The 17121-nt window shown below is 37.1% G+C and overlaps 1 protein-coding gene across 1 annotated transcript in view; it reads left to right on the forward strand.

Moving 5' to 3' along the window:
- The window catches only part of Med (Smad/Smad4 homolog Medea), a 278163-nt gene that overhangs the window by 177799 nt on the left and 83243 nt on the right, over positions 1 to 17121 (forward strand). The window contains exon 9 of the mRNA XM_090413229.1: positions 6172 to 6279. Coding sequence (XP_090269355.1) covers positions 6172 to 6279 — 108 coding nt within the window. The remainder of the gene's footprint in view (positions 1 to 6171; positions 6280 to 17121) is intronic.

Genomic DNA, 17121 nt, shown 5'->3' on the forward strand with positions numbered 1-17121 from the left:
GTGTCTTCTTTGTTTTGTCTCTTTTCACTCATACTTAAATAATAAAAAAAATATTAAATACTAATATTAACGTAAATAATAAAATGCAGCGGGAAAAGAACGTGTCTACGTGAGAGCCAATCGAATAACTACTGCATAAACTGCATAATTTCAAGTTTCTTCTCTGATGTCAACCACTTGCGTTTTTTTTTGTTACTCCAAGAGTGTCTTCTTTGTTTTGTCTCTTTTCACTCATACTTAAAAAATATTAAATACTAATATTAACGTAAATAATAAAATGCCGTGGGGAAAGAACGTGTCTACATGAGAGCCAATCGAATAACTACTGCATAAACGTGGCTCTCGACTGTCACTTGCGGCGCCCTGGAGTCACCACTCAGTGTTGACAATGTTAGTGTAATAATGATAAGTGTAATAATAAAAACCACACTATACAAGGTATTTCGATATTTAAATGTTTAGGATCTAATGCCATTTCCAAAGACTCAGATTTTTCTCTCAATTGTATCATAGCAATGGTGTAATAGTTCCGATTTATCCCGTAACACTTGATGTCTCAATTGCAAAGCATCTTGTGGATCAGCTGAAGAGAGTACACGTGATAACAAAGCTGACATTTCACTCCGGTATTCAATACGTTGTTCAATTGATTTTTCTATTTGTCCATAGTAAGATGACTTGCAATTGCACCATAGCTGATAAACACCTGGATATTAAAGTGGGCTATGTTTTGTGGATTGGAGTAGAGATCTCATCTTGATAAAGGAGGTAAATACTACTTTGATTTTATATTCCTTAAGTATTTTTGCCAGTTTTATGGAAATTGGATTAATATATGGAAGCATGATGAATCCTCTGTTTTTTTCTTCATTAGATGAAGGTGATGTGGTTATTATTGCCATCAGTTTGAAGGAAAGCATTTTTTAAATGTTGAAGTTCTTTGGTATGTCATCCTTGTCAGTGACGAGTTGGTGGGCTCTTGCTACTAGTGTGGAAATAATACTCAATTTTTGAAGTCTATATTGATCAGAAGAGACATGTAGATATCTCTCATCTACAATGAGATGAGAGAAAATGTGCCTGCCCTGTGCGGAAGGATCATAATATACTGTAAAGTGAGTTCCCAAGCAACAAAACATGTGAAACTCTGCCAGTCATGAATGTGTTAAGGTAAAAGTCTTCTCCTGACAGTCAGTTTATCCTTAATCTGGCTTACCTCATAAGTTCTGTGTAGGCTTTCAAAATATAAAGACTTTTAATTTTTCTGATTCCTTAGTTAGTCAAAGTCCAGAAATGGGAGTGAACCATTAGATTCTAATTCATAGGTGAATTTTATGTTATGGTGTTGATGATTCAGGTACTCATGAAAAAGCAGAAGTGAAGGTATCAGAAGTGAAGTGAAGATAACTGCAAGTGTTTTTTGTACAAAATAAGCAGCAAACGGAAAAGTAACAGAAGGTACTAAGCAGTTGACTACTATAATACAACTCATAAGTACCCATAGTCTATTAAATCTGCTATATTTTACAACTAAAAAAACAGCCATGTGAAAACACTATGCCTACCATCCGAAATAAAGATGGCAACAACGGAAGACTACCTTGAGTCCCGTCAGTGTAGCGTCGCCAATCACCAACAAACTGAATGACATTACGAAGTGCCGCAGCTGTGAAACCGAAGTCAAAGAAAGGAAAAAAGGTATATTGTGCAATTCCTGCTGCAACTGGATATATATTTCTTGCACGAAAATAAATGAATCGGCGCACAAGCTTTTCACCGATCTAAACCAGCCCTACTTCTGTACGATGTGCTTCCCTTCTGTAAAACAGATACTAAACCTAGGCAAAAGAGTCACAAACCTCGAGCAGCAGCTTAATATCGTGATCGATACCTTCTCCTCCAAAATCAGAAAGTTGGAAACTATGCTCGAGACACTCAACGATCAGCACCCGTGCCTGCTAACGAACTTTGTGAACTAATCACATCATCGGTACTTGAGTCACTCAAGGCCGAAAATAGGAAACTCAACGCTGTTATCCTGAACTTTCTGACAGAAAACGGTAAATCCCTAAAAGAAGACATTGCATTTTCCTGCAAGTTTGCCAATGTCGATCCCAGAAACATCGTCAAATGCCATCAAATCGGACCAATAAACAAAAGAAAGGATGGAATGAACTATCCACATCTCGTGAAAGTGACCTGCGACTCACCAATAAACACAACCAAATTTATAACAGTGATAAACAACAAGCTAAAGGACACTTTCCCCCTTTCGCTCATACGTGCTCAACCTGATTTAACCTTTGCTCAGAGAGAACAAAGACGCCAACTTCGAAAACCACTAGAAGAAAAACTCCAAAATGGAGACAACAGTTGGGTAATAGACTACAAACAATCCAAACTAATACAAAAACCAAGTGACGCCAGTAGCCACCAAGAACACCAGCATGCAGGCACTGCATAGGAAACGTGCAGGACTCTTGAGATCAAATCCATGCCTCACGGAACCTTGCATATCCACTTCACCAACATCCGTGGCCTCAACTCTAACCTCAACAGCATCATTACTACCTGCAGTCCGCCAAACCCCACCTATGCTTTTTTAACCGAAACTCAAATCTCACCTCCCCCAGCACTATTCATCTCAACCTTCCTAACTATACACTATTTAACTCCTTTCTACCCAAGGGTGGCATCTGTGCATATATCCGCTCTGACATACCCTGCCAGAGAACAACTAGCTTGGAATCGCCCAACTTTCACCTTCTTTGGCTGAAAGATATCCCTCCTCCACTCAGTCAAATTCATCTGCTGTCTCTATATGCACTCTCCTAATACCACCAATCACTCAAAGCCCTTTCATTTCCTCTCCTTGAAAGTTGATTTTCTCCAGTTCCACTCCCCAAACATCAAAATCATCCTCCTGGGTGATTTCAACATCCATAACACCAATTATCTTTCCTCTTCCAGTCATACAGATCCTGCAAGCAGAGATGCTGAAACATTTGCCGTCACTAATGACCTCATGCAAATTGTTCAAAAACTGACCAAAATACCAGATAACCCAAACCACTCCTCAAATACCCTAGATCTCTTCTTTACTAATGACCCCTCCAAATATGCCGTGAATGTAGTAAGCCCCCTGGGTAATTCTGACCACAACTTAGTGCTCATCTCCTCCCCCATGCAATAATGTCTACACAGTTACTCCTACACAAGAGTAGTTTGGCATTATAATAGTGCCAAATGGGACACTCTCCGACACTACTATGCTTCATTCCCATGATTAGACTATTGTTTCCGGTCCAGACATATGCACCAAACGCATCACCAAAGTGATATTCGCTGGCATAAAAGCATATATTCCCCACACTACTCAGACCTGCCATCCCCTAACTAAACCCTGGTTCTCCAAAAAAAAATGTGCCAAGGCTGTACAAATGAAAAATCAGGCATACTACAACTGGCTCAAATCAAGAACCCCCATCCTCATTCAATGCCTACACTGAAGCCCGAAACAAATGCAAGAAACTATCAATACTTCCAAAACAGATTTTGAAGGCAAAAAGCAGGAAGCTTGCAGCCTGTCAAACGGCAGCCATGCCTTTTGGTCCCTTGCCAAGGCAGTTGGCCGTAATTTTTGCCCTACACTATTCCCACCTCTATCATATCCAGATGGCTCATTTGCAACATCACTCATAGAAAAAGCTAACCTCCTGGCATCACACTTTGCCTCCAATGCACACATAACTGTCAATGGTAAATTCCTTCCAGTCATTCAAACTGCCCAACATACAATGCCTCCTATATCCTTTTGCCAAAAAGCCATCACAAACCTGCTGTCTAAATTAGACACAAAAAAGCCCAGATGGAATTCCTCCATTTATCCTGAAGATCTGTGCATCTGAACTGACTCCTATCCTATGTCACCTGTACACACTCTCTTACTCCACTGGTGTATATATGTGTGTGTGTGTATATATATATATATATCCCAAAACCTGGAAACTGGCCTATATTCAACCCATTCCTAAAAGGGTGACAAATCACTGCCATCTAACTACTGCCCTATCTCACTCACTTCAGGCCTATCGAAAGTAATGGAGAAAATCATCAACTCTCAACTCCTAATCTACTTTGAAGGTACCCAGCTATTAAGCAATCACCAGTATGGATTCCACCAAAGCCGTTCAACAGGAGATCTACTCTCATACATCACCCATCACTGGACAAACACTATGGAGAAATTTGGCAAATCCCAAGTAGTTGCACTTGATATCTCCAAAGCCTTTGACCGAGTCTGGCACAAAGGCTTAATAAACAAACTCCCATCATTTGGACTGCCTCGGGACTTATGAAGATGGATTGCCATCTGCATAAGTGCATACTGAGCCTTGAAGGACCCCGGAATTAGTTGGATGGAGAGAGGATAGGGAGCCGTCTACCATCGCACACTATGTGCGATGGTAGACGGCTCCCTATCCTCTCTCCATCCAACTAATTCCGGGGTCCTTCGAGGCTCAGTTCTCTCACCGACCCTCTTCCTTCTATATATCAATGACCTACTTCGGTTGACCTCTAACCCAATATACAGTTTTGCAGATGACAGCACACTACATTCCTCCCTTTCATTTGACAAACCCTACTCTACACAACTCACTTCAATCCACAGAACATCACCACTGCTCTTAATTCCGACCTCCAAGCCATCCTCCGATGGGGCTCAGACAACCTTGTCAACTTCAACGCTAGTAAAACCCAGTTCTGCTTATTTCTCACAAAAAAGATTCCCCCAGCATTGTTTTCGATAACACTCAAATTCACAGACAAGATGAAATTTCTCTTCTCAGAATTACTTTGACATCAAGCCTCTCCTGGCATCAGAACCATGCACCAGGTTTTTTCTTTCTCTCAAGATGCTACTTCACCTCTAAACAGCTGTTAACACTATACAAGTCACAAATCTGCCCAGCTCTTGAATACTGCTCTCACATCTGGAGGGGGCTCCAAAAAGCTCCCTCAAAATGCTTGACTCAATACAGAGGAGAGCAATTAGAATAATAAATGACCCATCCCTAACCAACTCGCTCCCCCCCCCCCCCCCCACTTTCACATAGATGCTTGGTCTCTGCAATCTGTATTCTATAAATACAGATTGTATTTTCTATAAATACTTTCACAGGAAAGGTTCATCTGAAACAGCATCAATAATTCCCCCACCCTGTACTAAGCCCATTGGAACACGTACAACTGCTGCCTAACATCCTTTTACAGTACATGTCGCAACCCACAGAACAAGTTTCTTTTCCTCCTCATTCATCCATGCTACTGCGGTACTGTGGAACAGTCTTCCCCTGATGTATTTCCCAAGGATTACAATATACAGGCATTCAAATCAAATATAAACAAGTTTCTCCTTTTCTCCACAACCCATCACCCATATACTGTACTAACGTACTATAGATTGACCAGCCAACCTCCTGTATATGGGCCCAACATAAAAAATAAAATAAAATAAAAAATCATCACCATACCTTTCCATAATTTTGGTTTATGATGGTATTTTTCTAGTACCTTGTTTTTGAATGTTTCCATATAGAGATTTGCTAAAACTTGAAAGTCTGTGTGTGTGTGTGTGTGTGTGTGTGTGTTGAAATCAGTACAGATTGCATTTTCTGCTGATAATCTGCTGAAAAAGTTGCAGCTAACATGCCGTATAAACTTTGTGAAAATACCCCTGCCATAATATACTGTAAAAGTGAGTTCCCAAGCAGCAAAACATGTGAAACACTGCCAGTTATGAATGTGTTAAGGTGAAAATCTGCTTTTGACAGTCAGTTTGACCTTAATCTGGCTTACCTCACAAGTACAGTAGATTTTCTTAGTCTCTTAGTATTCATACATGGATCTTGTCTGGAACACTCATAGGGGAATTGCTTTATAGTTCTTGCATTTAATGTAATGTTCTGATTTATAGATCATTACTATGAGATCTCTTGTCCAATACTGTGATTTAGTTTTCTGCAAGGTCCTCTAAATTATCCAGTGTAGCCACTATAAGACCATATATTTGAGCATTTCTGGTTGTTATCAAAACTAATGGAAAACTTCAGTGCATTATTTAGTAATTGCCTGTTTAATAAAAGCTTACTGCTGTTATCTCTTTCCTAGTAAATGGAAATACAACTATTGAAGCACTTTCATCACACCTTCAACAAAACGGAATGAATGGGCTTGGTTCATCTCAGCCACCTGCATCACAGCCATTTACCAATAATAGTGAGTACCATAATTACTTTTCTTCGATTAAAATTAAGCATTCTTTTGGAAGAATTGACATTTAAACATTCAAGTTAGTTTGATATAGGGTCATAGTAAATTTTCATTTATTCATTCATTTTTTTTAATAATCAACCCATTCATGAGCAGTCACAAGACATAACAGCACTGGGATGGGGGGGCAAGTGATTAGAGATAAGAAAGGAATTTGTTAATGTATTTCTTGGAAAATTTAAAAGAAAGGTGCTATATGGACTGAAGTTGAATGATACAGGAATATTGACTAGCAGCTGTTTGTACATGATTAAAGGAGAGGTGGTGGAATAGTGGCAGCCAGTTCAGCTTCCATGAAAATACCTATGTAATGTAGAAACAGTGTCTATGAGAAAACGATTGTAGGGAGTTGGAGAAGATTCATCAATTAAGTGAATAGCTCTCTTCTGTATACAGTCTAGCACTGAAGGGGGGGGGGGGGTAGTGTGCCACGCTAGATGTTAGAGCAGTATTCTAGCTTACAGGTTTAGAATTTAAAAATGTTAGAGAATTGAGCAGAAGAGAAGTAATGATTAGAACAAAAAGAAAACCAGCTTTTTTGGAGCTGAAGAGCTTTGATTGTGATGTGTTTATGCCAGGGTGTAGGCTAGATTGAAGTGTTATTGAAAGTGAGTGAGAATGAAGCATGGTCTTTCTTATGAAAAATGAGACAGGATTGCATTTTGGTATCATTCAAATTTAGCCTATCCTAGCATAAACACATCATAATCATAGCCTCTTCAGCTCCAAAAAAAGCTGGTAGCCACTTGAGAATAACTATAAGACTGATGTTTAAGACTGAATTGGTGTTTGAAGGCATGAAAGAGCTTGAAACATCCTTTGAGTTAATGACGAAGTATGTTGAGATGATATTTATATATTATATCCTATCATGTACCCTTAAGGAATGTACAATCTGTTAATGATAGCCTGTCACAAGATCTCATTGCTTGTTTTCAGTAGATTTCTTCAAGTTTATTCTTAATGGTATTAAGAATTGTGCTAAATTCTTAATACCATCAAGCATGAAATTGGACTAATAGAATTTTTTATTAACAGTATTTCACTAAGCAATTTGTAATCAGGGTACCATTCAGAAATTGGAAGTTGGAAAGACCTGGAAGCATCCAAACTTCTGATCTAACATCTGATGTAGAAATGTGCTTAAAAATAGTGACAGATGAGTTTTTAACTTATTTATTATTTTTTGTAAAAATTGCATAATTATAAAACAGAGATGATTGTTATAATTGTTATAAAACTAAAGAAAGTAATAAATAGATGAGAGCTGAGAAACAAATTTAGAGAATGTAGATATCATAGCCAACACAGTAGATGCTTCCTATAACAGATTCCTAGGGACCAGAGTAATTGTTTGCTGTAGTGAATTTAGCAGAAAAAAGATCGAGCTCCCATTCCATTCCCATGAAACATAGGAAATGGCAGAAAACAAAATAGAAGTCACAGGAATTAGAACAAAGGTATTCAGGAAATCTGTATTGATCACAGTACACAAAGGATTGACAAGAGCCAAACATGAAGAAGTAAAAATGCAAACAATAATGGAAGACATATAAGAAAGAACTAAAAGTGTATGAAATTATAAAAATAAAAATGCAGAAGTGATATTTAAAGAAGTGACATTTAGCCATTCATATCTAAATGAATGGCTAAATGCCGTTCATTTAGCTTAAATGAATGGCACTTACCTAAAATCTTCAATAAACTAAATATGTACTATCTGTTCTTTAATTTGAAGTTAGTGTTCTGTCACTGTACAATTTCCTGTAATTTCCCTTGTCTACTGATTATGACAGCATCTGGTAGGAACAGTTAAATATCATGAAGGTTTTGAATTTTTAATGTTTGTAATAGTGAGCTTAAGATAGCATTAATTCTGTAGCATTTGACTGGAACTTTTTTCCCCATAGTTTTGTTTTAGTGCATTAATTGATTATAGTAGCTTCTGCTATAGTGTGTATACTGTAAATATATTTTTTCATGAAAAGAAATCCATTATGATCATATCACAGACACTGTTTAGTAGCATGTGATCTCACCGAGTTCTCCTCTTGTCAGATAAAAAATACACTGTGAGTGCAGTTGAGTACAAAACAGCTGGCATGGGACACTTGAGGAGTAGGTAAAGGTCATTCCCTCGATTCCTGCTGTTCCATGCTAATGTCATGGCATGTGTTTACTCGCCATCACGTTTTGTGTGGGGGAGTTCAATTTGGAGGAATGACTAGACCACTAGTGGTGGTGGTGGTAGTGTGATGGCATAGAGAGTATTTTGTTGGCATTCACCTAATACTGGGTAATGTTTGATTTGATAAACTTTAAAAATGTCACCGCCTACTTGCTCATTGGTGCTGAATGTGATCTTGGTTTATCCATTCATCTGGTAATAAATACTTCCACAGGATAATGTAACATGGAACAGATAATTCATGAATTGTTGCAAGCCTATGTAAATGACTTCACCATGCATCATTAACCTGTTCCACCACAGTATAGTCAAGTCAATGAGTACTATAAAATTCATTCAAATTTTCATGAACCACTATCTCTGTGAAATGTTTTTAGCAACTTATGAGTCTTTAAATGTTATGATGTGAAAGAAGAGGGAGAGAAATTTTATCTAAACTTATCCTAAAGACTTCTTGATAAATGAAGTAGCCATATTGTGTTTTAGCTTTGTGCTGATCCCTGTGGGGTAAAATGTATAAATCGATTTTTTCTTTATATATTACTTATTTTTTAAAACATTATAAAACTGCACTCTCTCTTACATACCCAAGGATATGTATAAGTATAGCAAAATCAGAACTTTATGGTGGACATAGGAAGTTAAAGAGGCAATGAAGGAAAAGAAGAAAGCATATCAAAAGTTCCTGGCAAATAAGTCAGCTTGTGCTCTTAGAGAATACAGAGACAAATGTAAGATTGCTAAACACTGTGTAAAACTAGCTAAACAAAAGTCATTTGGAGGACTTTGGTAAGAACATAGAAAATAAATATCAACAAGGTGGCAAGATATTTCTGGAGGTTGTTGAAGAAGCTCAGAAATGTAGGAAAGAGTACTGTAAAAAGAATTAGAGATGGTAAAAGTCACATGAAAACTGGAGAACAAGATATCCTTGAAGTGTGGAGTAATTACTTCGAAAAATTGCTAAATGAAACAAGCAGTGATAACACAGTGATAAAAAAACACTCAGCAGGCATGCAGTCAGGAATACATATCCACACTTGAAGTAGAAAAAGCCATCAAAAGCCTGAAATCTGGAAAGGCAGCAGGAGGTATAAAAGTCTTACAGTGACTATACTGCATAGTTCAGAAGGCCTGGACGGGAAGAATTCCAGATGATTGGAGTAGAACTCTCATAGTACCCATATAAAAAAAGGGAAATAAAACTGAATGTGAGAATTACAGAGGTATTTCTCTTCTGAGTGTTCCTGGTAAGATTTACACAAGTATACTTGAGAAACGGTTGAGGAGGATTGTAGAAGGGAATCATGGTGAAGAACAAGCTGGATTCAGGCCAAATAGAGGCTGTCAGGATCAGATTTTCACTTTACGATAAATAGTTAAGAATTTGTGGGAATATAAAAAAAAAAAATCTGTATTAAAGTTCAGTAAATCTGGAAAAGGAATATGACAAGGTGCCAAGAGAGAGAAGCTATTCAAAGCGCTAAATTTGTATGGTGTCAATGGGGCATTGTATCAAGCAATACTTAGTCTTTATTTGAGTTGTAAATCAGCAGTTAGAATTGAAGGAAGTACAGGAAGATGGTTTAATATTAAATGTAGTGTCAGACAAGGATGTACATTATCCCCTCTGTTATTAATTTTCTGTGTGGATCACATTATGAAGGAAAGTGGTATTGGCTCTGCAAGATTCCCAGACTAAATTGGATAACTGTTGTAGTAGATATGGTATGAAGGCCAGCAATAACAAAACAAAGATAATGAAAATATCAACTGCATTGTGAATGGAGAACCTATAGAACATGTGAAACATTTCGGCTATTTAGGCACAATTTTTAGTGAAGATGGTAAATTAAATATGGAAATAGACAACAGAATCAACAAAATTGGTATGGTAGGAAGTCATCATCTCATCTAATCTTCCATTCCCTCTTTTACCTTGCAGTGTCGAGGGTTTATTAATCATCGGACCTCAAACCGTTCGCAGCATAAGGTGGTCAGCCCTACACCCCGGTATATCCTATGTCTGTAGTGTTGAGTTCTCAAGGCCGGTTTGCCTGCTTTGCGAGATGAAAAACCCCAGGATAAACTGGGGAAAAAACCCTACTGTCCATGCCCAAGACTGGCTAACTTGGCTATGGCTGAGGAAGATCCTTCAGCTCCTCACGTCATTAACGGGAATCAAACCTAGGACACTCCTTCCCCAGGCATATGGTTGCGAAGCGCACAGCCACTAGCCTAGTGGCTGTGCGCTTACCACACGGACACATAGGAAGTCAGTTGAATAAATGTATATGGAATAAGAGAAATTAGTCAAAATACTAAATTAGCTGTATACAAGACAGTGTTCAAACCAGTTTTAACTTATGGATCTAAGAGCTGCGTCAGAAGCAAAACACTTGACCAAAGACTAGAGGCCGCAGATGTGCAAGTCCTGAGAAAGATTAGAGGCATGAATAGATAGCATCAATGACAATATCATATTAAAAACGATTATATTAGAAAATAACTTCAGATTGTCTGCATCCAGGAATGATTTAGCAGAGCTAATCTCAGATGGTATGGTCACTTAAACAGAATGGGCAAGGAAAGATTAGCAAAACAAGTGTTCTCTGCTAGGCTGGCAGAGAAAAGACCCAGAGGAAGACCAAGATATAGGTGAATTGATACGGTAAAAAAGTGCCCTAGAAGATAGAAATATAAGATCTGATAATAAACTAAACATATTTGGTCGTTTTATAATTAAAATAGAAACGTATTTAATACTGACCATTTACAAACAAACTTACATTATAGCCTACCAGTTTCGGCAGCAAACTGTCTGGATTTTTCAAGGTGTTTACGGAAAGACATAAAAACTAGTAAATGCAAATTGAAAGGAACATAAAAAATGTTGTAAACCAACTAGTAGCTAAGGTTACACGTTCGCATGATAGAGAGGACTTATTATTCTTATTCATTATCACGCATGCGTGTTTGTTGTAAACATGTAATGTGATTACTGGCTAACTGTCGTTCAGATTGATTTAGAGAGAGTATCAGGTTTTTCCACGAACTGTTTAGGATTGCACCCTGATTTCTGTTGAGGTTTCCGTCGGTTATTAACACTATTGTGGCTTCCTTGAATAAACGATGTCTGTACTACCAGCATCAGACAAGTTTTAGGATCCCCAAAAGATAAGGTGCCATTCTACAAATATCCAGGAGTATATTACCTTCCTTATTCCTGTGGTCTTGCCTACATCAGACAAACTTCACGGAGTTTAGAAATCAGACAAAAAGAACATGTTGGTGATGTAAACCACAACAGAAGTATCTCTTCCAGCTTAGCACATCATTTCTGTACATCTAACCACACGATAGAAACAGCTCCATGCCATATCTGGATGATGACTACAGACATCGTTTATTCAAGGAAGCCACAATAGTGTTAATAACTGGCGGAAACCTGATTTCAGGAAACCTGGAAACTAAACAGTTCGTGGAAAAACCTGATACTCTCTCTAAATCAATCTGAACTACAGCTAGCCAGTAATCACATTACACGTTTACAACAAACACTCATGCATGATAATGAATAAGAACAATAAGTTCTCTCTCTCATGCGAACGTGTAACCTTAGCTACTAGTTGGTTTACAACGTTTTTTATGTTCCTTTCAATTTGCATTTACTAGTTTTTATGTCTTTCCGTAAACGCCTTCAAAAAGCCAGACAGTTTGCTGGCAAAACTGGTAGGCTATAATGTAAGTTTGTTTGTAAATGGTGAGTATTAAATAAGTTTGTATTTTAAGATCTGATAATGTTGGAGTCTTGACAGGTAACAGACTGATTTGAAGGAAAATTGTAGATAGGAAATTAGTATTGATGTAAATTTTTCATGTAGTACTATCATATCCTGTACACCCCGTGAGGGTATATGGCATGAATTTGATGATGAGGGTATGTATACTACTGGTGGTTGGGCACTTTGCAAAATACTGCGTTTTGTGTATTTGTGCTGTAAAGTTATATCAATATTGGTAAGCTTATGTTTCTATTTATGCCAAAAAATCCAGGATTTCTTAGATATTTCAAATTGATAAATTACTCATTCAGGGTCTCTTGTTTTCATTTAGATATTTTGAGCATTCTGTGCATTGCTGTCAAGTACAATATGAATGAACAAGAAGCAAAGTGTAAAGCTAGTTTAGAAGAAAAAAGTGAATCTTGTAACGTTGTTGTTTCAAGAAAGTAGTATTCCTGAGGTTTGCTAGATATTATTAGAATTAGGTTGATTTGAGAGTAAAGGGTGTATCATGGTGGAGGCTTAATGGATTTTTTACAACACTCAGAAAGGATTAAAACAGAATTTAATACTTCCTATATTTCGTCCTAGTCACTAGGACATCTATGGGGATTACAAAAACAACTAATGTAACATTAACACAAATGTCATACAATACTAAGCCCAACCATGTGGGTGACACTAAAGTCCTATCTAGGTGGAGCGCCCTCTAAGGGCGGTTGTAGGTGGCCTGGAATGTAAGGTGGGACCTCTGGTGATGAGTGTATTGGTAAGCAATAAATTGGTAAACTTTGATATCTCCTCTTTGTTTACCAATATTCCCCTAACTGACACCTTATCTCTCTTAGAAAACGTTTTTCTTTCTGACATCTTAGATCTCTTTTCCTTTGCCATTAACTTCGGGTATTTTTCTTGGAAGAACAAAATCTACAAGCAGATAGAGGGAACCACCATGGGTTCCCCCCCCCCCTCTCACCACCTCTTGCCAATTTCTATATGGAAGATTTCGAAAAACAAGCCATAGACTCAGCCCCACTCAAACCTTCTATCTGGCTAATATATGTAGATGATGTGTTCTCTATTTGGCCTCATGGCCCAGACACGTTAGACTCCCTCAGTCTCAATAGCCTACATCCAAGAATCCAGTTTACTATGGAAAAGGAAAAGAACAATTGTTTACCCTTCCTAGACACCTTAGTTACACACCTGCCTAATGATACACTTGCCTTCACTGTATACAGAAAACCCACACACACATGCAGATACATTCACAAACTTTCCCACCACCACCCCTCTCAACAATATGGCATTATTAAAACTCTTACCAAGAGAGCCCACAATCTTAGTTCTAGTGGAACCACCCTCACTACTGAGCTTAACCACATACAGCACTTTCCTCTCCAATGGCTACAGCGAACACAGTATCAAAAAAATAATCAGTTCCTCCCCCATTCCCTGTCCTTCTCGTCAACAATATTTTAAAAATGCCATCACCATACCCTACATCCGTGGCACATCCCAAAAAAATAACCAAGATTCTAAAAAAGTACAACCTACACAAAGCATATAAGCCCCACCGCAAACTTGTTACCCTTATCCGTTCTACGAAAGATCGGCTCCCTCCTCTCTCTCTGCCTGGAGTTTACAAAGTACCTTGTTCCTGTAAGCTGGCATACTTTGGACAGACAGGTAGATCAGCATCCATCCACCTGGAGGAACACAAGTCTTACATCTGTAAACACAACTATGGTCATTCAGGCTTGGCTGACCATGTCTTGGACACCACCCACAGGGTATCATGGAAGAAAACCACCATGCTCCACCACAGCAAATTTTACAAAGAGAGAGGCTATTCTTAGAAGCAGCAGCAGCAGCTCTCAGAAATCAACCAACTCTTAATAAATACAGTTGCATTATGCTTCCGAAGATTTGGGAAACACTCATCACCAGAGGTCCCACCTTACATTCCAGGCCACCTACAACCGAACTGCCCTTAGAGGGCGCTCCACCTTGATAGGACTTTAGTGTCACCCACGTGGTTGGGCTTAGTATTGTATGATATTTGTGTTAATGTTACATTAGTTGTTTTTGTAATTCCTGTAGATGAGTGACTAGGAATATAGGAAGTATTAAATTCTGTTTTAATCCTTTCTGAGTGTTGTAAAAAATCCATTAAGCCTCCAACATGATGTCTCACAGCACTTAAGCCTCTACACATGAAGTAAAGGGAGTAGTTTATTTTATTTCCAAGAGGGCAAGATTAAATATGGTCTTTGGGTGTTTATTGCATATTTGACTGGTTATTATAACTAGAGATTCTGAACACTGTAACCAGTTTTCATTTTCTTGGAAATCAAGGAATTGAAATGAAAGCTTTTGTATATTGAAAATTAAAAGAAAATAAGCAAGTGTACTCTTCACTTATTGAGTAACTAAATGAGTCGTTTATTTGTGTTTAAGAACATAGCACATATGTCAGCTCTTAGCTGCCGTTCTTACATTACTTACATCATTGCGATCATTTTTCAGAATAGATGATGTGCTTGACATAAGGACGATGATTAGTGCAAGTCATCAATTATTCTCTACTGTCAGGTATGCATTATTACAAGTAGGGTGGTTATTAGCCCCTTAACGCACCAATTAAAAATCAGAAAGCAGTCATTTTTCCTCCAATTTCCTTTTGGCGATGGTGATTTGCTGGATCAAATTCATCATTATTTGAAAAATGTAGACTGTTTTATGGCCTCGAAGCGTTTCCCACTTTCATCTTCTGAACTAAATAACCAGTCTTGATCACTATCCATGATAGGGTAATAAATATAAAGTAAAAATTCTAGCGTGTATATTCGGCTGTATTTATATGTGAAACCAAAATTCACGGTCACACTAGTTAACTCAGGCGCGTGAAAAAAATTCAGTTTCTTGGACCCAAGTTAACTCGGTTGAGTGCGTTAGGGGATTAATGGTCTATAACAGCATTGTAGTGTATGTGTGCGTATGTATGAGAGAGAGAGAAAACAAAAAAATCTGAATTCAAATTCCATTAAGAATGGAGCATTTCTTAACCCTTTTGGGTTAGGAAATTCTTCATTAATTTTTTTAAGGGGCTCAGAATAGTATTTAAATTCTGTACTTGACATTTTCAGGTTGCTGATCTACTTAAGTAGATAATAGTACAGACTTTGATATTGATTTTCTATATTTTTCCAAAAGTCTTCACATTAATTTTGTTTAGTTACTTTACATATCATCTAGCTTTCTTAAATTATTTTCTGTTTTGTAGAATTTCATATTTTGCTACTGGTCTCTGAAGTTTCATTCTTGTTTTCAAATTTTCTCTTTCTCCAGTAATATTGGTATATTTGAGTCTGTAGTTGACTTCTTAACTTTGATCGTTTCGAAACTTTTATATATGCATGATATATTTTAATTCTAGCCCAGATCTAAATACTTATGTTCTCCATGTGAATTTATGTACATTTGATTTGGGATTCATCATCACTGAATATTAAAAAAGCAGTATCAAGTAATGAATAATTATATATATAATCCATAAGCTGTATGTGTATTATAAGAACTATACAAAACAGATGGAACAAATCTTATGAACAACATATAGGAGAAGAGCAGGTGGGATTTAAGAAAGAAAGATTCAATATTATCACAATTATCGAAACTGATGTAGGGGTAAAAAAAATGGAAATTTTATGCTGTTTTATAAAAACTTTAAACAGACATTGAAGTTCTTAAGCAACAATAAAATAATAATAATAAAATAAATTTAAATGTGAAAACAAAAAATAAAAGTAAAAAATATTTACTGTTATTCTCTAATATAAAAGTCAACTTCAACAGTACAGTTCAGTTGAAACTTTGAAACACCTTTCATAGAGAATAATGAAAAAATGACTTTCTGCACTATACAGGAAAACCTTACTTAACGCGATTAATTAATCCATCAATTAATGTGCTTGAAAAAAAATTATGTGCTACTTAAATTAAGGGGATATTAAATCCCACATAGTTTTAAAACCGAATAAGAAACTCAAAGATTTGAATCAGAGAGTTTCTTGCCGAATATAGTAAACACTATAAAGTATCGGCGACACTAGCGTTAGCCAATGCAAGTGATCCTAGTACATAGTACAATATCGGACGACTCGTTGCAAAGGTGGGGGAAGTTCAGATCGCTATTCTTAGATATTTTCCATAATGTAAAAACACATTCTCTGATTCAAATCTTTGAGTTTCTTATTCGGTTTTAAAACTATGTAGGATTTAATATCCCCTTAATTTAAGTAATGTTTTCATTGCCGAAATGAAGCTTATTAGCTCTTTATACTTAAGTAACTTAATGGTTGCACCTGTTTGGAAAACTCGTTTGCAGAGTATATAAGTTCTTTTCGCTATACACTTTGGTATTAGGTCTAGCTACTCACTGATGAGGCCTCAAAAAAGGCTGAAACCAGTCTGGGTAGTGACCTCCCTCCATAATGTAATAACAGCATACATTTCCTAGGAAATGTGTTTTTACATTATGGAAAATACCTAAGAATAGCGATCTGAACTTCCCCCACCTTTGCAACGAGTCGTCCGATATTGTACTACGTACTAAGATCACTTGCATTGGCTAACGCTAGTGTCGCCGATACTTTATAGTGTTTACTATATTTGGCAAGAAACTCTCTGATTCAAATCTTTGAGTTTCTTATTCGGTTTTAAAACTATGTGGGATTTAATATCCCCTTAATTTAAGTAATGTTTTCATTGCCGAAATGAAGCTTATTAGCTCTTTATACTTAAGTAATTATG

This window comes from Typopeltis vanoorti, chromosome 23 (genome assembly GCF_054136105.1).
Source record: "Typopeltis vanoorti isolate ZY-2024b chromosome 23, IOZ_Tvanoo_1.0, whole genome shotgun sequence".
In the NCBI taxonomy this organism is placed as follows: domain Eukaryota; kingdom Metazoa; phylum Arthropoda; class Arachnida; order Uropygi; family Thelyphonidae; genus Typopeltis; species Typopeltis vanoorti.